Source organism: Centroberyx affinis, unplaced genomic scaffold (assembly GCF_046629955.1).
Source record: "Centroberyx affinis isolate AG114_WGS23_722 - 3 ecotype Tasmania unplaced genomic scaffold, CSIRO-AGI_Caff_v1 ptg007664l_1, whole genome shotgun sequence".
In the NCBI taxonomy this organism is placed as follows: Eukaryota; Metazoa; Chordata; class Actinopteri; order Beryciformes; family Berycidae; genus Centroberyx; species Centroberyx affinis.
The window spans coordinates 31,633-56,848 of record NW_027283866.1 but is presented as its reverse complement, the minus strand read 5'-3'; the positions used below and the strand labels follow the sequence as shown (position 1 = coordinate 56,848).

The 25,216-nt window shown below is 40.0% G+C and overlaps 1 protein-coding gene across 4 annotated transcripts; it reads right to left on the bottom strand.

The window, feature by feature from the left end:
- Positions 1–1,451: 1,451 nt before the first annotated feature.
- On the bottom strand, positions 1,452–24,709 carry LOC139639763 (prohibitin-2-like). 4 transcript variants are annotated; one of them, XR_011694881.1, is made up of 12 exons: positions 24,643–24,709; positions 23,375–23,504; positions 22,485–22,569; positions 21,187–21,266; positions 18,873–19,057; positions 15,069–15,198; positions 13,692–13,795; positions 10,548–10,625; positions 5,714–5,793; positions 3,312–3,493; positions 3,216–3,272; positions 1,452–3,127 (listed from the first exon to the last, which is right to left on the bottom strand). XR_011694881.1 is itself a non-coding variant. In XM_071513912.1 (10 exons), the coding sequence occupies exons 1-10, from the start codon at positions 24,661–24,663 to the stop codon at positions 3,475–3,477; spliced, it is 912 nt and encodes a 303-aa protein (XP_071370013.1). In that variant the 5' UTR covers positions 24,664–24,709; the 3' UTR covers positions 1,452–3,474. The 4 variants fall into 4 exon arrangements, 1 of the variants encoding a protein (XP_071370013.1); XR_011694880.1 differs by having other exon boundaries at positions 3,216–3,493; XR_011694879.1 differs by having other exon boundaries at positions 1,452–3,272.
- Between the last annotated feature and the right edge of the window lie 507 nt (positions 24,710–25,216).

Here is a 25,216-nt window from a genome sequence, read left to right as displayed (position 1 = left end):
GTTACCAATAAATCTTCTTATAAAATGTGGAGTCATATTTTTTTATAAATTTCTGAAACCTGTGTGTTCCAGCTCCACGGTCTTTCTGAACCTCGGGCCTCGGACAAATCAGCCGAACATCAGATGAGAAAACAGCAGCAGTGAAGCTTTCAGCCTCATCAGGAGGCAGCTCAGGTTCATGTGGTGAAGAAAACACAAAATGTGAACGATGAACTCCAAAAGAAAAAAACTCACATTTATTGACTTTAAACTCTTTTCTGAGCGCTTGAGTCTCAGAACATCTCAGCCCAGACTGACCCAGAGATGAAGGACATACAAGCCGTTTACATCACACTCAGCTGTAATAAAAAAAAAGAAAAGAAAAAAAAAAACAAAGACTGAAAGTGTGTAGTAACTGGTCCACAGCGCTTTCTGCAACAGCTGACATAAATACTCGTTGGTATTAGCGGGCTTGTGGAGACGGAGCGTGACTCGGCAGAATGAAACTCTTATCCACCGAGAGTTACGAAACACAAAGCTGCTGCTGCTGGATCCAGGCTTTCCTTCCCGCCGGCTTCTTTTCCCACTGCAGTACCGTCCCGGTACCAGGTCCCGGTGCGTGGCGTCCCGGGACGCCACGCACCGGCCGGCCCGGCCCGGGACGCCCCCGCTGCACCTCTTCTGGTTTGGTGTCATCGCTACCCAGAACTCTGCAGGTTTTTTTTTTTATTCCAGGTTAAACTCTATACAGCAGCTCATTTCACGGTTTAGTTCCTCCTGTTTGGGTGAAAATAAGCTGGTAACACTTTACAGTAAGGGTCACTAAGTTAAGGGTTAGTTAATGCTTATTAAGCATTAACTAACCCTTAACTAACAGTTAACTAATGTGTCTGGTAATCATTTACTAATGGTGTTCATGTTAACTAAGGTAGTAATTTATACATTATTTAACAGTCATCTTTATAAACTATTAAATAATGTATAAATGATTACCTTAGTAAATTCCACATTAGTTAACGGTTAATAAGGGTTAGTTAATGCTTATTAAGCATTAACTAACCCTTAACTTAGTGACCCTTATTGTAAAAGTGTTACCAATAAGCTAGTTAGTGAAATCAGCTGCTGTAGAGTTTGAGTTGGAATTAAAACCTGACAGTTCTGGGTCACAAACAGCGAGTGTGTTTTACATGCAGACTAATAATTCAGTCTTTACTCTATCTGGGCAATACTCCGCCTACTGAAACTGTCATGAAATCTCCTCTCTCTGTCTGATGATCTCAGAGTAACAGATCAGATAACAACTACATTCCTGCTCCAATCCTTTCCATTGATGGGAGCATGCGAACGCTTTAGTCAGGTTTACTTTGTTGTTTTTCCCCCCTAACTGTGCAGGTCAAAGGTCAGACACAGTAACCTGGAGGTGGGATTTACCAAGCAAACAGCCATGGCTCAGTGCATACAGACGCTTTATGAATGAACCCATGTAAACCGGGTTATTAGAGAAATTGCATCACACGTAAACGCCGTGATGGAAATATCTCCGTAAGCTGATTATTCCCAGTAATCGGAGTATCGGTGTGGATGTAAACATTCTCACTGATATAAGCCAACGTTCCCTCTGACTCTGCAGGTTTTTTATTCCAACCGGATTTCACTGATTTATAAAAAAGGACTTTCACCCACACACACACACACACACACACACAGGACAAGATGACTCCGCCCCCCTGTGCTCTAAAAACCCCATTGTTTCTAATGGTTTTTCTAATGGTTCACACACGAACGAAGTAAAGCTCAGGTGCAGCTCGACGTCCTGCGGCGCATGTTGTGATGAAGCTGTCACATGTCCGACGGAAACGAGGGAGGCAGCCGGCCAGGAAGAAAAGGAAACGGAGGAAAAACCGATAGTGACAGTATCAGAGTTTTCCCAATCGTACAGGGAAGTCAGAGGGAAAGCTCAAAGACATATCAGACGTTTAAAAAATGCAGTGGAGATCTGTGACCATTGGTTGCTATATTAAATGTTAAGTTATATTAGATGTTATATATATATGCAGTACTGTGCAAAAGTCTTAGGCACCCAAGAGTTTTTATATAAATTGTGTCTTAGATGTTTATTCATTTTTTTCTGCATTAGTGTCAGTAGACTGCTCTTTATAGTACATTTTTTGATATTTAGAAACTTTTCATTAAATTATTTTTGAAAGCATCTTCACTTTACTTTTTTTCTTTTACATAAGACTTTTGCACAGTACTGTATATCCAGTCGGGAGCCGGTCTACACCAAGCGAGGAGCGCAGAGAAAAACCGCATCAAAAACTCGCGTCACACTGTATGTGAAAGACCCAGAACACACTTTGATCCAGAGAGGAGGAACTTGATCAGAGAAACCAGCTGTTCGAGTTGGAATAAAAACCTGCAGACTGGCGGAGAACCGACCGGCAGGACGGACTAACGGATCTGGTTGTGGTTCAGTTTCACAGGATGCTGGTAGGGAATGTTGGTAAGAAAACCAAAGTGTTGATACTGGACCAGAACCAGAGGAGGTCTGGTACGGGTTCAGCCTGGTAAACCTCTGCATAGCATGTCATCACTCGTTCGTCTCAGTCAGCTGGAGGCAGAGCGGAGCGGTGAGGAAACAGTTCTGGATCTGAAGTGAAGCTCGGCTCTCGGTCTTCATGTTGAGATGCTGAGACTCAACTGGACCTCCATATAAACAGGTTCCAGCCTAAATCCTCCATATAAAGCAGTAAAGCAGGCTCAGTTTGACATGTTACCAAACAGAATTTAATTACAACAAAAGTAAATTAACAGCAGCCACATGCTGGTCAGTTTTGTGTGGCTGGTGAGTCGGTGGACTGGACCAGCCCGCTAACCAACCAGGATCCTTCTATTCTAAAAAAGCGTCGTGGCTGGAGAAAATGTCCGGGGATTAAAGTCAGTGTGCTGCTGTGTAAATATGACCTGGGTAAACCCTAGTAAAACTGGTTAAACCTGGTAAACTGGGTAAACTTGGGTAAACCTAGCAAACCTAGTTAAACCTGGGTAAACCTAGCAAACCTGGGTAAACCTGGGCAAACCCTAGTAAACCTGGTTAAACCTGGGTAAACCTAGTAAACCTTGTTAAACCTAGCAAACCTGGGTAAACCTGGACAAACCCTAGTTAACCCTGGTAAACCTGGGTAAACCTAGTAAACCTTGTTAAACCTAGCAAACCTGGGTAAACCTGGGCAAACCCTAGTAAACCTGGTTAAACCTGGGTAAATCTAGTAAACCTGGTAAACCTAGCAAACCTGGGCAAACCCTAGTAAACCCTGGTAAACCTAGTAAACCTTGTTAAACCTAGTAAACCTAGGTAAACTTGAGTAAACCTGGTTGACCTGGTTAAACCTGGGTACATGGAGGTTTATTGAGTAGCGTTGTGAAGTTTGGTTGTTCTGCAGAAGCGGGACTGACTGGACAGAAGGAATGACGAGTCGCCGGGGAGACTTCATGTTACTTCGCCAACGACAGACTGGAAGAGAGAGAGAGAGAGAGAGAGAGAGAGAGAGAGAGAGAGAGAGAGAGAGAGAGAGAGAGAGAGAGAGAGAGAGAGAAGAGAGAGAGAGAGAGAGAGAGAGAGGAATAAGAGGTTAAAAATCAAAACATCATTACAATTCTCTTCTATCAGCAGACAGTGTGAACCGAACAGGATCAGCGTCTGAAATAAAACACACCAAGCGCCAATTGCTGGGAAAACATGTGTCTCTGTTGAGTTCTGCTGCTCCTCATGATGGATTACAAACTTAATCCAGTGTGTAAGGGAGTCAGCAAATTCTAAATTAACACACAGCACCAGATTCTACACATGAAACAGCACTGAACACAGGCAGGGTGACTGAATTCAAGGTCTTGGCAGATAAATTAAGTTAATTTCAGAAACTGATGGGATAAATCTCTACTAGCTGAATTCATCTCACATATAAAGACACCTAGCTGGATTATTGTACAGTATTTATTTTAAAAAGGTGATTCCACTTCTCCCATGTGACATAACTGTCGAATGTTGAAATAACTGCTTTGCATCTTAAAAAAGAGGAAAGAAGGCAACAAATTGCCTCAATGAGGAAATTCAGTTTTTTCTCATCTAATCTCGCAGCGCCATAAGAAAGAGTAAAAGATATGAGACAGAGAAATGCAAAATGAAAATCTCTCCAGCGATGCCATTGGCTGCTAGAAGGTAAACAACAATTTAAAAATGTCATTACAAAGTGAAGGTAATATAATTTGGATGGAGAGCTCGTGAAACTGTGATGGTCAAGAGTCTCATTAGTGATTACTACAGCAGAATAACATGGAGCTGATATCACCATTCATGTTCCTGACAGGAGAATAACATGGAGCTGATATCACCATTCATGTTCCTGACAGCAGAATAACATGGAGCTGATATCACCATTCATGTTCCTGACAGCAGAATAACATGGAGCTGATATCATCATTCATGTTCCTGACACAACATATGGATTGTCACATTTTTGTATCGCGATATATTGAATTTGAAGATATCATCCCGTCCCTAATCTGTAACGAGCGACAGAAACACACTGAAAAGAAACCCTATTTCATTGCATATGGAAGTGTGAGCACATACAAGACTTTTGGAAAGGAATAAATCGACACAATTTCCACCATCATTCACAAAGAAACCCCTGAACACCCAGAGATTTGTATTCTTGGTCTTATTCCAGAAGCATTGGCCCTAAGAACTCATGGAAGTCAGTTGGTTAACCTTTGATTAACACGAGTGAAACGTCTTACTGCCAGACACTGGAGAAGTGTTTGCTGTCCATCTTTGAACTTTTGTAGAGCTGCAACGATTAATCGATTAGTTGTCAACTATTAAATTAATCGCCAACTATTTTGATAATCGATTAATCGGTTTGAGTAATTTTTTAAGAAAAATAAGTCAAAATTCTCTGATTCCAGCTTCTTAAATGTGAATATTTTCTGGTTTCTTTCCTCCTCTATGACAGTAAACTGAATATCTTTGGGTTGTGGACAAAACAAGACATTTGAGGACGTCATCTTGGGCTTTGGGAAACACTGATCCACATTTTTCACCAATTTCTGACATTTTATAAACCAAACAACTAATCGATTAATCGAGAAAATAATCAACAGATTAATCGACAATGAAAATAATCCTTAGTTGCAGCCCTAAACCTTTGGATTAATGAGCTTTCTTGTTGCATAGCAATTGAAAGGCTTACTTACACAATCAAACAAAAAAAGTCATATTTTTCATAAAATACAGGATTCAATGTAAGATTTCTTACATTTTTGGAATCAAGACCTGATATCCTAACTTCATAAATTTGACATTTACTAAGTGAGACTGTACACCCTTTTTTCTTCCCTTTTTTTTTTTTTAAATTTATTTATCTATTTATTTTTTCTCTCAAATTGATATGCAGGCATATATGTTTGCATTTATGCATGTGGATATATGTGTATATAAGTAATTTATGTTCATTATTATTGTTATCATTTTGTAAACTATCATCATCATTGTTTTTATCTATACCGATGGCTCAGAGTTCATGGGGGGGGCGGGTGGGAGGGAGGGAAGTTGTTCCAGGGAGACTTGAATGATGCGACCAACCCATTTTGGAAAAGTTATGTACCATGTTCAAAATCAATAAAGATATGTGATATAAAAACAGAAACACAGTGAGGAATCAGCAGGACTCACTTGTTGAAGCTGCTGTTGTCCTGCAGGTTGAGCACCAGGCTGTCTGCGCTCAGGTAAACCTTGTTCTGGGACTGGGACACCTGCAGGCCGGACACAGAAACACACACAGAACAAACTCAGCTGGGACTCTCACTCAGGACCTACGGCTGTTCCTTAAGTCCAGCATCTGGTCTAAAAAGTGACTGGACTGGACTTCTGCTGTTCAGGCCTCTAGACTCTGGGACGTCCTGCCTGGCAGACTCTGTCTTACTTTAAAACACTCCTGAAAACATATTTTTATCCGAAGGTCTTTATATAATCACTTTACTCGCTTTACTCTCTGATGAATTTGACTTGACTATGGTTTTATCCTTTATCTTCTTTAGAGCTGCAACGATTAATCGTTTAGTTGGCGATTAAATTAATAGTTGACAACTATTCTGACAATCGATTAATCGGTCTGAGTAATTTTTTTAAGAAAAATAAGTCAAACTTCTCTGATTCCAGCTTCTTAAATGTGAATATTTTCTGGTTTCTTTCCTCCTCTATGACAGTAAACTGAATATCTTTGGGTTGTGGACAAAACAAGACATTTGAGGACGTCATCTTGGGCTTTGGGAAACACTGATCCACATTTTTCACCATTTTCTGACATTTTATAGACCAAACTACTAATCGATTAATTGAGAAAATAATCGACAGATTAATCGACAATGAAAATAATTGTTAGTTGCAGCCCTAATCTTCACATTGCTTCTATCATCTTTTGTTTCGATCCGTTTGTGTGAAGTGCTTTGTAACAACTGTTTTAAAAGTGCTATATAAATAAAGTATTATTATTATTTGACTGAAAGTATAGGATATAGGAAACGTAAGTGCCTTACAGTACCAAACCCTGGCCAAACACAATGGGAACACAATGGGAACACAATGGGAACACAATGGGAACACAATGGGAACACAATGGGAACACAATGGGAACAGTGTGGCTCTGTGACACTGAGCTGATTCACACTGCAGTGATCTGATCACTGTTGGAGAGACAAAACCAGTCAGAATATTTTCTCTGTAAGGATGATGTCAGCTGATCCTGATGCAAACCAGAGAGATGTCATCTGTGCTTTCAAACCATGTAGAAATGTGTTTTTTTTTAAACTTCTTAAACATTTGGATGATGCTCTTATCCAGAGTGACTATTGACAGAAAACAGTATCTGCTAACATCCGCAGAAACCACAGTAAATAATCAAACAAACATCTGTCGCATTGACCTGCATGGGAATATGAAGCAAAATAAAACAGTTATTTTCAAATAATAACCCCCTAATTTGTTTCAGATCTCATTTTGTGAAAGATTTTAATTAGTATTTGCATTATGTCATTAATTTAGACAACAGAATCATGTATCATGATAACTCAACTCATTATTTAATCGCAATATGATTCTATTGAAAGATGATGAATGAGAATACTGAATTATAGCCGAGCCCTAACATCACGACTGTGCTGTTTTATGGCATTTATATTTTACATTTTAGTAAATTATCTGACACTTTTATCCTGGAACTCGCTACCTGATCACTTGAAATCTGCTGCAAACTTCACACCACTTTTAAGAAAGTTACCAAATCCTGGTTAATTCAGCAACAAACTTGTACTCATGTCTAGTTTTCTGTAGTTATGTTACTACTAAATGTGTGTTTTATAGTATCTTGTTGTACTCAGTTTACCTTTTTTCCTTTTTTTTCTTTCTTTTCCTTTGCTCTATTGTATCTTGCTGTCCTCGGTTTACCTTCTTTTTACCTGACTGTTTTAATCTCTTTCTATGTATATTGTATCAGTCCCTATCAAATAAACCATACATGAATAAATAAATAAATCCTGAGTGACTTATGAGTTACAACAGTAGAATAAGTTTTACTTCCTAGATCATCAACATTACAAGCAAACAGTACGGAGGTGAAAGGTCAGAGGTCACAGCAGCCAGACAATAGATGGAAATATTCCTGTGAGCCTGGAATGATCATGATGAGGAAGTGAAGGGAAAGAAAGATTATGAACCTTCATGCAAATCATCCTCGCTGTTCATCTGCTCTCCTATCTGTCCTGTAACAGTTTCTCTGGCCGCCTCTCATCAGATAGATGTTCACATGGCGCCATCTAGTGGTCCAAATCAGACCCAGCAGGAACACAGTCTACAGAACATGAGGATGACCTGCTTTTACCAGGAGCTGGACCAGCAGCTCCCAGTCTGAAGTTTGTGAAAACCTGCAAACTGAGAACCGGGGTTCCACCGATTTGGGTTTTTGAAGGCTGATACTTTACTAATTTTGGACTGATATCCCACTACTATAATTGGAGAGCGGTTTGTGTTTGTGTGTCCCACCATGGAGGAGAGGAGAGGAGAGGAGAGAGGAGACAAGGAGAGGAGAGGGAGAGGAGACAAGGAGAGGAGAGGAGAGGAGAGGAGAGGAGAGGAGAGGAGAGGAGAGGGGAGAGGAGAGGCGAAGATACAAGGAGAGTAGAGAGGAGAGGAGAGGAGAGAGGAGACAAGGAGAGGAGAGGGAGAGGAGACAAGGAGAGGAGAGGAGAGGAGAGGAGAGGGGAGAGGAGATGGGAAGATACAAGGAGAGGAGAGAGGAGAGGAGAGGAGAGAGGAGACAAGGAGAGGAGAGGAGAGGAGAGGAGGGGAGAGAAGACAAGGAGAGGAGAGGAGAGGAGGAGAGAGGAGACAAGGAGAGGAGAGGCGGAGAGGAGAGAGGAGAGAAAACAAGGAGGAGAGGAAGGAGAGGGGAGAGGAGAGGAGAGATGAGAGGAGAGAAGAGAGGAGAGGAGAAGAGGGGAGGGGAGGGGAGGAAAGGAGAGGAGACAAGGAGAGGAGAGGAGAGGGGAAGATACAAGGAGAGGAGAGAGGAGAGGAGAGGAGAGGAGAGAGGAGAGGAGAGAGGAGACAAGGAGAGGAGAGGAGGGGAGGAGAGGAGAGGAGAGAAGAGACAAGGAGAGGAGAGGCGGAGAGGAGAGGAGAGAGGAGAGAAGACAAGGAGGAGAGGAAAGGAGAGGAGAGGAGACAAGATGAGAGGAGGAGAGGAGACAAGGAGAGTAGAGAGGAGATGAGAGGAGACAAGGAGAGGACAGGAGGAGAGGAGACAAGGAGAGGAGAGGAGGGGAGGAGAGGAGGAGAGGAGAAGAAGGGAGGAAAGGAGAGGAGGAGAGGCGAGGAGAGAGGAGGAGGTTATAAACTCTAGTTTATCTTTAAATCTGATCATTTTCATTTTTAAAAAATCCAGAAAAAAAAAAAAAAGTACTGTTACTACTAGAACCATTTTTTCCCCTGGCATGATCAGCATGAGGATTGACGTTGCATCAGCCTGTATCCTCATATAATAATAATAATAATAATCAGTTAAATATTCTCCAGCTGTAACAGTAAGTGTCAGTCAATCTTTCAGCATGCAAAGCCTTTCTTTTCCCCACCCAAGATTTTCCTTGTACACACAGCGGTTCACACCTAATCCAGGCCTGCTCTGGTGTTTTCATTAGGTGTTCAGATGGAAAAGCCTCTGAAACGGCATTTAGAGCATCATGAGACACTAAAACTGTCCACTGAAACTCACACTAATGAAATTCTTTTGAGTTTAACTAAATAAGGCTCACCCAATTACTGTACCTGCCAAACTCTGTGTCATTCTGACCTGCAGCTGAAAATTAGCAGCGGACATTATGGGTCCAAGAGGAAAAAATGTTCAGCATGTCCCAGAGGTGAGGACTTGAGTCACAGTTTTAACAGCTTGAGACTTAGAGACTTGATGCATGAAGAGAAGACTTGAGACTTGAGACTTGACTTGGGTTCTGGTGACTTGGGACTTGACTCTGACTTGTACTCTGATGACTTGAAAAGGTTTCTAAAGTCTTGACTTGAGATCTTGTGTTTGTGTAAATGACTCAGATTGAAAGTGATGAGATTTGTTCCAGCAGACGACTGAATTTAAATTCTGTTTTCTGAATTTGTATGGAATGATTGAATTTATTGAAGTTGAAACTGATTATAGAAATCAAACTCATGATGCTCTTACCAAGTTTTTATCCTATTAAAACCATATTGCATTGAAAAGTCCTAGATATTTAGTTTTCTTTAAGATATTAAATTGATACTGGACTCTTGATTTGTTCTGACTTGACTTGCTGTTCTACATTTAGACTTGAGACTTGACTTTAATGACTTGGACTTGACTTGGTAATCTACATTTAGACTTGGGCTGGACGATAATTCAATATTATCATTTATCGTCTTTCAGTGGGATTATATTTTGATGAAATGGTGATTTTGGGATATCGAGACGCACAATTCTGCTGTCTGAACTGATGAGAACAAGCTAATTTTATTTAGAAACTCAGACAAAATGAAGTATGGTCGGAATATTATGTGAACATTTCAGTTTAGTTTGACCTCACACCAAACATCACCATTCGGTTCAATATGATGAACATTAATTTGATTATTTAACGTGATTTCTCTTATGTGAGTCATATCGTCATATATATCGATATCGAAAAAAATCCTTATGATTATTGTGATATTGATTTCAACCATATCGTCCAGTCCTAATTTAGACTTTGGGACTTGACTTGAGACTTGTGCCTCAAGACATGAGACTGACTTGGGCCTGGAGCAAAGTGGACTCGGTCTCACCTCTGGCACGTCTATATAAATATCTGCACCAGGTTTCACATCTGTACTAACAGTGCAGTGGGGCTGAGCCTTAGACTTTGAGGGTTTATTAAAGCGCCCCCTAAGGGCCAATCAGTGTCTTTCTTTGTGTCCAGATAGTGAGTCACCAGGACCGCCTCCTCCTTACCGTCTTGGCGATGTTCTGCGCCGCCCGGATCTTCCTCAGTTTCAGGTATCCGGGGTTCTTGGTCACGGCCTCGCCCAGCTGCAGCACACAGGGACAAAACACTCTGCTGTGTTACTGTGTTCAGTTCAACACACTGTGAACACACACACACACACACACACACACACACACACACACACATGAGAAAAGAGAAACGGTGAGCGTGACACTCGACGCCCCGGGGCCGAGCGGCAGCAGGTTCCTCCGGTCTGAACAGACGCATCAAAGCTGCAGGCGTGGCCGAGTTACGGGTTATTACAGCTATTAAAGATTAATGTTCACACGCAACAGAAAACAATTACTACACACTGGCATTTCTTTTCAACTTTTGTTTCTTTTCAAAATCAGCAGTGAGGTATTTCATTAACAGAATCTATTTAAAGCTGAAAGTTCAAGGTAAATGAAGTATGAGCGGGAACTAATTATGCAAGATGTCTGCTCCTGTTTCTGATCTAAATTCTGATCTTTTTATTGCACATATTTTATTATTTTTGTATTTTCCACTGTATTGTATGTTTTATTGTGTGACCCCCTGCAGCCAGCTCTCCCTGTGAAAAGAGATTCTGAATCTAAATGGGACTTCCTGGTAAAATAAAGGCTAAATAAATAAAGATAATATGACATATCACACTGCAGCTGAACATTACTCAACACTACAACTAATATCACTGCTTGTCAAATGGCAGTGGGTCCAAAACTACATGAAATGTGGAGTCAGTGTAATTCCCAAATATGACAAGAAGTCATAAAATTAATTGGTAACACTTTACATTAAATATTCATTAACTAATGTTAACTAATGCATTTACTAACATGAATTAAACATGAATAACAAGATTAGATCCTGTTAAATACACATGAACAACTGTATTAAGTAATGTTGTTATACATGTTTGTTGATGTTAACTAATGTGTTTACCAGGGAGGAGATCAGGCAAGCCACATCTTTGTCCTCTTTTAAAAACACACTTTTATAGATGCGCTTTTACTTAATTGCTGTGTGTCTAATAATCAATTATATTGTTTTATTATTTTAATATCTTATCATATACTTTATTTTAGTTTATTCTTACTTTTATGTTCTTTTTATAATGCTTTTATTTTATTTTATTGTCATTTTGTTGGATTCTGTTTTTATTTTTGCTGTTGTGAAGCACTTTGTAATTATGTTTTGAAAGGTGCTATACAAATAAAATGTATCATTATTATTATTATTATTATTACTAACATGAATTAAGCATGAACAGTGACATTAACAAAGATGAGTTCATAAACAACTGCATGAAGTAATGTTGATCTACAGGTTTGTTAAAGGCCTGCTTATAGTTTTATTGATTTATTCTTTAATCTGCACCCTGTGTTTATGTTTGTTTTATGGTTGTATTATTTGACTATTTTTCCCTCTTATTTCTATATTATGTTGCTTTGCTTATCCCTTGTTGGGTTTTATTATAATCATTATGCTTCTTTTATTTTACGGAAAGCACTTTGTAACTTTGTTTTGAAAAATGCTATATAAATAAAGTTATTATTATTATTAATGCCAGTGTGTTGTCTAAACTGAAACCTGAACTCTTCATGTGTTCCTTCAACACATCCTGACACTAACTACAGTGATTAAGTCACAACAAGCGTTACTGAACATGAATCATCTCCCACATACGCACCTTTTCAAACTGGCATATTCGGTCTGATCCTGACTTTAATGGTTACACCCACATTGAGTTTTGCACTGATGATGATTTTATACCTATTTACTGTATTAACTTTTACTGTATATCATTGCTTTGTTTGATTTTATGATGTCTTGATACATTGTTGCTTGTTTTTAACTGTGTCTTGTAAGGTGTCTGTGATTATTATTATATCATTCCACACTTGTTTTTGCTCAATTTCACAACTTTAAGTCCTGGAAATTCATTTGATCAAATTGAATTTCCTTGACAAACTGGTAATTCAGCTGCTGAGTCGTCAGAAAACCGGCTGAACTGAACCTCCAGACCCTCTGGAGACTTTCCCATCAGATCCACACCACTTCAAAACATGACACCTGCTCTCCCAAAGTGACTGACAGCACAAAATTAAAACTAATGATGGTACTTTTCAAAAAGGTAGTAAGGTTAGTTAAGTTCTTGATTGACGAGGTGACACTTTCACAGACTGGATCCTCTGTACAAGGTGTCTGTCTGTAAGAAAGCTAACTAAGACTTTCTAAGAACTCATTAATTCTGCCTGGAGTTGAATTTCAGACTAATTTAAAAGCCAAAATCCAGAAGCCCAGCTGTCTGCAGCAGCCTGTTTGTGACTGAACAGCTGATGAAAACTGTGAAACTATAAACAGGCAGAAGAAGAAAAAGGACAGCAGGACATTAACAGTTAAGAGACATGAAGTCCAGCTGAGTTCAGTACAGCAGACAGGATGCAGATTGTTCTACTGACTCTGGATCTGGATCCATCTGACAAACCTGACATCACATGCTGAGAAGATAAGACCTCTGATAACTGGATTTAACACTTTTTTTTTTGTGGATCAGACAGTCAGCATGAAGGACTAAAATGTGAAAGTAGTCGTGGTTCAGTCCTGAAAGCTAGCTGAGATGGACACCTGTAATTCTGTATATGGCTGAATAGAAGAATACTTTCAAAAATGTATTTATTTATTCTTTTTTTTTTGTTTGCGATATTCTCTTGAAATAATGTATTTTCCCTCTTAAAAACTCTGATTGGTAACTGAAAATGTTGGATGAGCTTTTCTATTATTTTATTATTATATTATTTTCACTAAATAAAATAAGTAAAAAAAAATAAAGCCTTAAATTTATACTGAACAAAAATATAAATGCAACATGTAAAGTTCTATAATTTAATGAGCTAAAATACAATATCCCATAGTTTTTCCACAAAAAGCTTATTTCTCTCAAATCTTGTGCACAAATTTGTTTGTTAGTCATTTCTCCTTTACCAAGAACTTATTTTAATTGAATGATTTTCTTATATGAACTATAACTAAGTAAAATCTTTGAAATTGTTGCATGTTGCGTTTATATTTTAGTTCGGTCTGGATGGTTTAACACCACGGTTCAGTCCTGACAGACAGCTCCTCACCATCTTGGCGGCCTCAGCTTCTCCCTCAGCCTGGATGATCTTCTGCCTCTGGTCCTGCTTTGCTTTCTCCACGTAGAACTGAGCCCTCTGCGCCTCCTGCTGGGCTGGAGGGGGAACACACACACACACACACACACACACACACACACACACACACACACACACACACACACGGTCAGCATAATAGAGTCTAAAGGCTACGTTCACACTGCAAGCCTTAGTGCTCAATTCAGATTTATTGCTCAGATCTGATTCTTTTGTTTGGCTGTTCACATTATTTTTTAAATGTGGCCAATATCAGATTCCAGTGTGAACTGGTCACGGTCCTGAACTGACCCGCATGCACAAAAGAACAATAACAAAGACGTCACATGACGCACGCTGTCGTACGGAAGCGGAGGCCACTGAAGTCAGTGTTTACGGTTTCATTTATAAGTCGATGTGCAGTGGAAGCCAGCGAATTCGTGAGCAGATGATAACGAGGATGAGGATGAGGAGAAAGAGAGCCAAATTTTTAATTATGGCTTCTTGTGGAGCGATGGCTGCTCCTTCTGTTCGGAGGTGTGTGTGGATGCGGAGTCGGAGCCAGGAGTGGTGGATCGTGACATGAATGGCTTCACTGAAACAGATTTCATCCAAAATTTCAGGATGTCAAGGGCCACTTTTAACTTCATCTGTCAGCGCCTCTCCACAAGACTCTTGTGGCAAGACACTCAGTTCAGGTGTGCTGTTCACACTGTTATGAAAAAAAACAGATCTGAGTCACATATGAGCAAAAAAAATCAGATTTGGGCCACTTTTTCCTGCTGTCTGAACGTAGCTTAACAGTTTTATTCCAAAGGCAGATATCCACCATTTTAAAAACTTGACACCTGCCTCTTACTGAATAAATGTCAAGTAAAGCAGATTCCACATTCCTGCAGCTTTTCCATTTGGACTGGAAAATATAGGTACTAAAGATAATAATAAACTGTAGATACTTAAGAGAAGCAGCTCAGCTACACACCACACTACACTACACTGGTCCTGTGTGGAGCAAGGCACCGACACTGTCGGGGTTAGGGGTTCAATTCCCACTGCGACCGCCCGAACTAAAACTGTCTGTAAGGCACTTTGGATAAAAGCTTCATCTGAACAGCCTGTTGTAAAGGACAGCAAGGTGTGCTGTGCTTTAGGGTGGAATGACCCAGTTGGGGTGAAAACCTTCTATCTTTTTTTTTTTTACTCTGTTTTAACGGGACAGTAAAGTCTGAACTGCGGTCCCGTTGTCCCTGTCCCATGTGTGCCCGTCCTTCCCGTCTCCCTGTCCCATGTGTGCCCGTCCTTCCCGTGTCCCCGTCCCATGTGTGCCGGTCCTTCCCGTGTCCCTGTCCTCACCGACTTGCTTGGCCTCCACGGCGGCGGTGTACTCGCGGCTGAAGCTGAGCTCGGTGATCGCCACGTCGTCCAGGATGATGTTGAAGTCCTTCGCCCGCTCGAACAAATCCCTCCGGATCAGCAGGGACACCTGGGAGAGAGGAGGGACATTCAGCTTTAATGGTGATAATTTGCTTCTCTGTTGCTCCCTGTAGAGAGGCAGAGGTCAGGGGTCAGAGGTCAGGGGTCAGGGGTCTGGAGCTGATAAAGTTTGGACCCTGGAGCTCTGGCTGAAGAACAGTTTCTCTCACTACCTCTCCCTGCTGCCCGTATTCAGCAGCCAACTAGATGTTTAGAATAGAAAACAACCTCCAGTTATTGATTAGTTACCTGCCAAAAACCCGGTAGACTAGAAATATATATATTTTTTTTATTTATCCTTTATTTAACCAGGTGAGTCCCATTGAGATCGAAGTCTCTTTTTCAAAGGAGCCCTGGGGCGAGTCAATTAACTTAGAAGACAAACATTAACCAACATCTGGCTGCTGACTGGAGGTCATTTTCTACTTGGAGAAGAAAATCCTTTAGTCAAAGTAACAGAGGAGCCAACTTCACTCACAACACTTTATAATTTACATATAAGTACACCATACTGGTTTATTTATATGTATATTTAATAATCAATTGACCCACTGTTTATTTCTCCAAAGTCCCATCCTCCTTTGTTACAGATGTAGACAAAAATAAAATGAAATTGAGAAACTGTTGATTTGCAGGCTGGTTTGATGTGGAATCAGCTAATAACAGGAGAGTTGATCTGTTGTTTTTATTGATCCGTGTTGGATCAAGTGATTTCTGAATCACTTGTTAGAGAAGACAGGCGAAGGAAACCAGGTCTGGTCCCACTTCACTGTTCACACCGCTGCCGTTAGCACACCTAATTTGCATATTCATAATCGCGGCTTGTTTTCTACTGAACTCAGCTGCAGCAAGCCCAGACCTGACTGGACATATGAGAACTACAGAAACATCCAACCCAGAGCGGCAGAAGTATGCAAATTAACCACGAACACGCTGAAGGTCTGTCTGTGCAGAGCTGCAAGACAGAAGTCACCAGAACACTAAGAGCTGAGCACAGATACAGAGCTGTACAGATACCTGATACCTGACCAGGAGCCTGACCTGCAGCAGTAAGGCCAGAGCTGTTACTGCTAGGCTAACAAGCTAGCTAGCTCTTTATTATTATATAACAAGGTAACAGCAGCTATAACGGTTTGATTAACAGACAAATTATTCCTCTCAAACTGCACTGGTCTCGCTCCAGACTACATGTCTGACATGGTTTTAAGATACTGTAAGTACCCACTAGATCCCTCAGGTCCTCTGGTAGTTGTCTCTTGGTTGTTCCTAGGGTCCTGTTGGAAGTGGAGGTCACATGATGCTGGATTGGGAGCACAGGGGCGCTCCCTGGAAGCAGGCACAGGTGTGCTAATTGGGCAGCTGGCACAGGTGCATTTGAGTGTCCTGAGTTCAGTTCATTCTCTGTCTGCACTTTGGTTGAGGAGGTTCCCTTTTTCCTTTGTTCCTGAGTGCGTTGAGTGAGTAGCTTATTTCATTTTATTTCATATTCCAAGTCATGTTCACTTTGACATTGTAAAGTTGTACAGCTAAATCTCTTGATGTACTGTATGAGTATGATTAAGAGTTGTTCATTGAATTTGTGTTCAAGATAACGTGATTGAATTTAATTTGTACGTATACTTTCTTTGTAGAAATGAAACCACTCAACACTTTACTCTGACTGAAGTAAAAGAGAATAAATGCTTTGAAATGGGACCTGCTGACTGCTTCTCCATCTGTGCTCATATCCATTAAGTCAAGTCCAGTGCATTCCTGTGAAATAGGTCCGGTCTAAGACCCACTATGGCCCCGGCCTGTGGGACGGCCTGCCAGAGGACCTGAGGGGGGCAGAGTGTGGGTATCTTTAAAAGAAAACTTAAAACACCTTTTTAGCCTGGCTTTTATCTAGTGTGTGTTTATTTTGACTTGCACTTTTACTGTTATTTTTTATGTCTCATTTTATTATATTATATTTTATTTATTCATTTCCATGTTTTCCATTTAACTCATGTTCTTTTTTAACTTACTCTTATTCTCACTTTTTATGTTCAGCACTTGGAGTTGCATTTGATGTATGACTTGCTATAGAAATAAAGTTTCATACTGGATGACTGTGTTGGTTTTCCCTGCAGAGCAAACTGTTCAGCAGCTGTGTTGAGTTACAGAACACAAAAGCAGTGAGATACAGATGTGATGCTGAAGCTTATTTGGACTCTCTGTAAGTCTATACCGTAGTAAATATGCCAAAATATAGTTTGGTTATAACTTATTCTGCACGAAAATTAAAGAGACAAATCTCAAACTTTTAAAAGTTAAATTGCAAAAGTTGTTTTGTAAAGTAGATCCACTGACAGAGTAATTAATCAGGTAGAGAGGGATGAGAGAATAAACAGTCTGCTAGTTAAATAGCAGACAGATTAATTAATAAGATAATAATGTGTAGTTGCAGGCTTTAGTCTGGTTACTGTAAGACTGTAATGAAGCAGGAAGACCTGCAGCTTCACAGAATCTGCTGACTAACCTCATTACAATATAAACAGACAGTGAAGATGGATGAGCTGCCGCTGGCTGCAGGCCAACATGTGTTTTGTGTAAGAAGTCGTGCTTTCCTTCATTCTGCTGAGCTGCTGGTCGGCTCTTTTCAGACCGGCAGCCTACATGCTGAGTTATTATACAAACCAGCTCCAGACACACACTCTGTACAGCCGGGTGGAGTTAGAGACACAAAACACACCTGGAATGATTCTGTTTGAGGCAGAAACGCTCCGTTCGCTTCGTGGAGAAACTTAAAAGTCACAGTGAAACCGCATTTTGGGAGCTTAAAACATTTGCTATCTATCACTTCAATGTCAATAAATCATTATCACATTAATTTTGACCAATTTTTTTAATGCATTGCTTACTGTCAACAAATCCTATGAAAATAACTAAATCAACAATGCGTTTGCTCTCCTCCCGTTACTTTCTGACTTCCCACGTTCTGTTCTTTGCCGTCAACCCGGAAGTCGTTGGCTCCAATTGTAAGATAAAAACCTTTAAATCCAGCTCACAAAGTCATAGTTTACATTTTAAAAATCGCTAACTGTTACCATGAAAAGTCAGGCTGTTGTAGTTATTACCAAATCAAATTCAAATGGGAACAAATTCTTCATTACGCCGGGGACTATTTTCTGTGCTACGGAACTACTTTCCTGAGATGGAAAACGTGTTTCCAGCCGGCTTATTAAGTTGTTTGAGGAAAAAGTCGGATATTAGAATGGCAAGCTCTCTCTGTATTTTTAAAAGGAAATTAAAGACCCGTCTTTTTAATCTGGCTTTTAATTTGGAGTAATGTTATAGCCTTAGTTTTTAAGTTCTAATCATTGGTTTTTACTTTATTTTTTATCCCTGGTGTTTATTTTATTGTATTTTTATTTTATTGACTCTTATTTATTGATTTTTTAACATTTAATTGTTTTATTGTTGTAGTTTTGCTATGTGAAGCACTTTGGGCTGCATGCTTGTATGAAAGATGCTATATAAATAAAGTTGAGTTGAGTTCTTCCAGTCTTGCAGTATAAATATCACCAACATGAGTTTCAGAGAACGGAGGCGACTTCTTCTGTTATTACTTCTGTGTTAAAGCTCCACACTGCCATCTAGTGTTTCTGTGGTCTACGCACACAATCATCACACCAGTTGAACTAAGACTCAGCCTTCATGTACCTGAGCTCTCTGTGTGATGAGCTGCGAGGCGTTGAACTTCGCCACCACGCTCTTCAGCACCTCGTTGACGATGGAGGGCAGGACGCGCTCGTCGTAGTCCGTCCCCAGCTGCTGGTACATGGTCGGCAGGTTGGACGCCAGCGGGCGAGACAAAACCCGCAGGGCGATGTTCACCATCTGCAGGTCTGCGGGCGCAGGGCGAGAGGTCAGAGGTCAGAGGTCACTCACACGGACAGAACATTTAAAAAGTTCCAACGTTGTGCAGGTGAGAGAAACAGTCAAAAGGTTTTAGAAAAATGTCTCACTTCAAAAGAAAGGAGGAGAAAGACATCAGTAAGGCGATGGGATCAGACAGCAGGACTGATCTGAGAACAGTTTAATTTGACAACAGGACACATAGGGCCTTCACCATCTCTTCTCTAGGACTTGGCAATCTTTTTTTTCATCTCTTTTCTAGGACCTGTCAGATTTTGTGCGTGTCTTTCTACCTTCTGTAATGTTTTGTCGGTCTTTTCAAACTGTGCTTGGACCCCGCAATTGCTGCTTGCAGCTTGCGGCTATATTTTATTCATTATAATAGTTTGTTCTTCTTGAGAGAGGAACACAAATGTTAGAAAACCATTTCTTTCATTCCCACTTTTACAGTCTAGGCTTCTTGATATATATATATATATTTGTTTTTATTTTTCACATATATTATAACACATGTGCCAGAGTAAGAAAATGAAAAAATTAATAAAATGCATAGGAACATGCCAAATGAAATAACCTGGCTATGGACACATGGATAAGGTAAACAATCAAACAACAGAGGAGAGAAAAAGAAAAGTCCCTTATGGCTCTTATTGTTCTACACACAGAACTTCAATGGATAGAACCAACTGTTCTTCTGATCGGGTCTCACCAGCTCCAGCAATGTTAAGAAGCAACTTTCTGTCTCAGTGACACTGATTTAGTGTTTCAGGATAGATTATAACACAACACAGCTGCTGTCACTGACAGATCGTTCTGTTCCTGCACAACTATAAAAAAGTGATTTGATCGACAGTCACAAAACGCTAATGATTCATGCCTTTATTTCAGGCCGACTCGATTACTGTAACGCACTTTTTACTGGTCTCCCGAAAAAAAAACACTGAGACTTCAGCTCATTCAAAACTCTGCAGCTCGGCTATTAACCAGAACCAAGAGGAGAGAGCACATTAGTCCAGTTTTAGCTGCTCTACACTGGCTTCCTGTAACATTTAGAATTGATTTTAAGCTCCTCCTCCTTATATACAAAGCCCTTAATGGGCTAGGACCGAGCTACATTTCTAACTCCCTTGTTCACTACTTGCCTTCAAGAACACTGCGATCATCTGCTGCTGGTTTATTGGAGGTTCCCAGCAACAGCTGAAAGAAAATCGGGGATGCAGACTTTGTCACTTACGCCCCAAAGCTCTGGAACACACTGCCTATAGATATCAGGGAAGCAGCTCACTCACAAGTATTTTTTAAAAGAAAGCTAAAAACTTATCTCTTCCCTTTAGCCTTTAACTAGCTACGACTTTCCTGATACAGGCCTTAAACTTTTTTTTTGCACTTTGCTTCGCACTTATGCACTGCTGCACTTCTTTTAAAATGTTGTATTTTACTTGATTTTATGCATTCTATGTACACTATTTTTTAACTTTATTTTTATTATTATTATTCAGTGGGTTTTATTTTCCATCTTATGTTATGCATTCCTCATTTTTATCTTATTTTTTACTATTATTATCAAGTGGGTTTTATTCTCCATCTTATTTTACATTAATTATGGCATTCTATCCCTGTTTTTATGCTCATTCTATGTCTATTTTCATGTGAAGATGCATTCTATGTATTCTATTCTCATTTTTATCTTATTTTTACTATTATCAAGTTTTATGTGAAGCACTTGGTGCATGTAATTTATTTGTTGTAAAGCACTTTGAGCTGCATTTCTTGTATGAAAGGTGCTATACAAATAAAGTTTATTATTATTATTATTATTATTAATAGCACAGGAGTTACTGTTAGCATGTTGCGACCCTCGACCAAATCACTTTTTGACTCATACAGTCGTCTGACAGAAGGAACAGAAAGATCTGTCAGTGACAACAGCTGTGTTGTGTTATAAGTTCTCCTGAAACACTAAATCAGGGATCACAGACGAGTCGGAGGAGACAGAAACCGATCTAAACCCTGCAGAAGTACGTCAGCCATGTTTGTGAAAAAGGTTTATTATTGACTTGGCGTTCTTGGTTTTGACAATGAGCTCAGGTCTGGTTCCGAGTCCCGGTCTGGTTCTCACCTTTGCTTCCGGTGAGGGAGGAGATCTTCCTGGGTCTGGCTCTGATGTCGTAGATGATGGGATACTGGAACCAGGGTATCCTGCCAGAGAGGAGGAGAGGCACAACAGGTCAGACGGATAAGACCAGTGCTGCAAACTTAATCCTGTTCAGCTGTTTAATGTGATTTCAATTTCCACACTGAATAAACAGAAATATCTTTTTTTTAATCATTTAATTTCATTTACAACATCCACTGTGGTTGAAAACAGTCAAACTGTTGATAGAGGACAGTGTTTCTCACTCAGTGTTAGCATCTAAATGTGACCGGGCTTTTGCTGTTTCTTCGTTTAAGTCTCTCCTCAAAACACTTTTTTATGTAGAGGCTTTTCTATAATACTTATTTTATTCGTGTTTATTTTCTCTTCCTTGTCTTGCAGTTGTTCCATTTTAACTTCATTGGTCTTGTTGCTGTAGTTATTGATTCTACTTTCTTTATATTTTTACTCTGTACTTTTATTTGTTGTTAAACATGTAACAATGTTTTGAAAGGTGCTATATAAATTAAGTTTATCATTATTAATATTATTATTATTTGCACAGCCCCACCGTTTTGGATTCATTTTGTTGCCGTGACGCATGAAGCTGGTGGTTCTCAAGATTAAATGAACTACAATGACCATGATTCATTGCGCCTGTGACACATCAGAGCAGCGGTGTGTCTGGACGGAGAGACAGAACCGAAGCCTGGATTATCAGATCAAACACAAATCCAAGTCTACAGGAGAAATCCCAGCGCTCACCTTTGCTTTGTTTGGTGCGTAAGAACCAATGAAATGTCTTCAGTCGAGAAAATGGTTCACACTCAAAAAAGAAATAAGTTTTCCCAGGCCTTTTATGTTCTCTTTATATTCATTTTTTATTTTATTTTTTATATAACCTGCACCTGCACACTGAAGAAGCACTAGCTGAAACGTCTGTGCATGATTTCCCTTCTGCATTTATAAAAAAAACCCAGAATATAAGGGCGAACCATTTTCTTGACGCAAAACAAATCGAAAAACAAATGAAACGACTGAAAACTACAACTTATGAGTCTCCATTCTAACTAATAAACGATCTCTTAATGTGACAGATGTGGATTCGTATGTGTTCTTTCATTTGTTGCAGCCTGGATGACTTCAACTCAGACTGCTCACTGGGACTCGAACACGGAGGACTCGAGACTCGACTCGGTTTCGAACGTTGAGGACTCGGGTCTCGACTCGGACTTGAGGTTTTGGCGACTCGACTACAGCGCTGTAAAACGTGGATCTCCTACCTGAAGTGGAGTCCCTCAGCCAGAACCGTGTCCGGCTGGATCCCTCCTATCCTGTTGAAGATGATGGCTCTCTGCCCGCCTTCCACTGCACAGAGGGACCGAACACACAGGATTAGATTAGATTAGATTACATTCAACTGGTTTCACTCAACAGCACTGGTGAATCCGGCTTCTGGTTTTATGCCCCTAAACTCTGGAAAATCCTCCCACAAGATCTCAGAACAGCGAGTTCTGCTGGTATTTTTAAGAAAAAGTTAAAGACAAATCTTTTTAATCTGGATTTTAAATTAAATTTATTCTACATAGGATTTTATATACATATTCCTCTTTTTCTCATTCTTTTAGTCTTAATAACCTGTTACAGCATCCTGACTGTAGTCTGTGGCTGGAATTCCTTCCAACTAAGTTTTCACACTTGCTTAAAAGGACAAAAGGTTTTGTCAATAATTAAGTTTTCCATCAAATAGTGATAGAAATGCATTTGTCAAATAAATTAATGTAAAGAATTTTTCAATTTTTCTGCTGCATGTGTCCTTTCTACACCCAGGAATTTAATTTATTCACTTCAACTGAGCTGACACCAATTTCACATTTTGTTTACTGCAACATTTCTACAGTTTGCTTTACGTTTCTTCGCAGTTGGATGCAAACACTGATGGAAAGCTTATGTGAAAGTTAGGGAAAAGGATTAAGGGCACATGTGGAAAAATGTATTTCAGTACTGAGATTAAAGTCAGAATTCTGAGTTCTGACTTTTTTCTCAGAATTCTGACTTTAAACTCAGAACTCAAATACATTTTTTCACATGTGGCCCTAATCCTCTTCCGTAGAAAGTGTAGCATAGTGTGAGAGCGTCAGTGTGGCAGCACAGAGGTGGAAGACAGGTCTACCTGTGTATGTGGCTTCCTTCACTCCATAGGCCAGAGCTCCAGCACCGATCAGCAGCTTGACACCCAGTCCTGCACCCCGGGGCCCAGAGGACATCCTGCCTGCAATCTGCCTCAGCTGCTGCAGAAAACCCTGTTAAAAAACACACACACACACACACACACACACACACACACAGGTATCACAGTTTCAGATTAGTAAAACACATCATGAAGTTTAGAACCAAATGTTGATGCTACAGACACATATCACACTGCTCACTGACAAACTGATTCAATTGCAGCCTGTCCCCACTAGAAGAATGTATGTGTGTGTGTGTGTGTGTGTGTGTCTCAAGGTATTCCTACTTGCTCATGTTTTAAATACACAGTGGACAGATATGACATTGAGTGACCTATCACACTGGCTGGGTAACCGCCCACACTGAAGGGAGCCATCTCCTCTCAGCAACGTTGTACGCCGAACTCCATTCAAAAATCTATCACTTTAATGTTGCCTGGCTCATCGGCAGAACTACACACACAAGCAGAGCATGACCCAATGCCCTTTCTGAATTATGCGATCCACTCGTCAATTCGGCATATAGATAATCCACCAGGCAGCACTTTGGTTTCAACAGAATCTCAAAATGTAGAACTGGATCACAGTTCCCTCTACCGCCAACCGCGATGCATATTGGAGGAAGAACATTGTGGGAATTACAGCCGGAGCGATTCGAAAAACTGAATTTATTAATACTTCTAAGACACTAGGTGGACTAGTTGTACGCCGAATTAAAGAGAGGCTTCTACCAATTTAGAAAAAGTCTTGAGCCAAATTTGATGGGGCAAGTACATCTGCCGATAAGCCAGGCAACATTAAACTGTCAGGTTTCTGGATGGAACCTGGCGTTTAGGTCTCTCCGCTCTCAAGACAAGCTTTACCTAAGACACTAACTGTAACACTGTTAGCCAACATTAGCTTCACCAAAACTACATTCCACCTGTAACAGTTGAGTCTATATTTTCTATTTCCAACTTTGCCTACATGCTTACTGGATGTAATTCACTCTAACTTGCATTTGACTCAGTTAATACAAGCTAGCTTAAAGTTGCTAGCCAGAGAGTCGTAAGCTAGCTGGTTAGCTTGACTCACATGTGTAACGTTAAATAAGAATGACACGAACCGGCGTGCAAACACAAACAGCAGGGAGCCGCGAAACAGCTAAACCAACACCGGGCAGAAATATCACAAACTTCAGTTTCAAATGTCAGAGTTAGAAAACACTTACGCCAGGCTCTTTATTCGCCATGCTTATCTTCTTATTGCAGAATGTTAACGTCAAGTGAAGAAGAGAGCCAAGGTCACGCGTGATGACGTACTTCCTGCGTGTGTAGGGCAACTTGGGAAATGTAGGATTTTTTTTATTTTTTTTTATTGAACAATTTCTATGTACAAACATCATGGCTTATAAATCTTCACAATATACCAATAGGGTCAGGTGCATACCAAAAAGACAGAAAAATGACAATTCAAAAGACAAGAGATTGAAATAATATTAATTACAACAAAAAGAAAAATAATAACTTAAAGGGCTAGGGCTTTTTTTGTAAATCATTTCATTGCATTTTATTTTCCATGACTTTAAGGGCTTTTATGTAAGAAAGAAACTAATTATGAAATACACTAAACTTAGGTTTCACTTTCATATACTTTGATTGGTGTATATAAAATTTTCCAAGAATAAGAATGTTATTAACCAGAAAGTCATCTTTTCTATTGTCCGTGACAAGTCCATAAACAATGTCCTTTTAAGAAAAGTTTTCAAGTAGAAAAACCTTTGGGTGAAGCCAGTCATGTACAGC

Excerpts from the sequence above, each read along its gene's own strand:
- LOC139639763 (XM_071513912.1), bottom strand. The coding sequence starts at position 24,663 with ATGGCGAATAAAGAGCCTGGC. Across the intron at positions 23,505-24,642 it reads TGGCGAATAAAGAGCCTGGC|GGTTTTCTGCAGCAGCTGAG; the intron begins GTAAGTGTTTTC and ends GTTTTTTAACAG. Across the intron at positions 19,058-21,186 it reads CTCCCTCACCGGAAGCAAAG|ACCTGCAGATGGTGAACATC; the intron begins GTGAGAACCAGA and ends CTGCGCCCGCAG.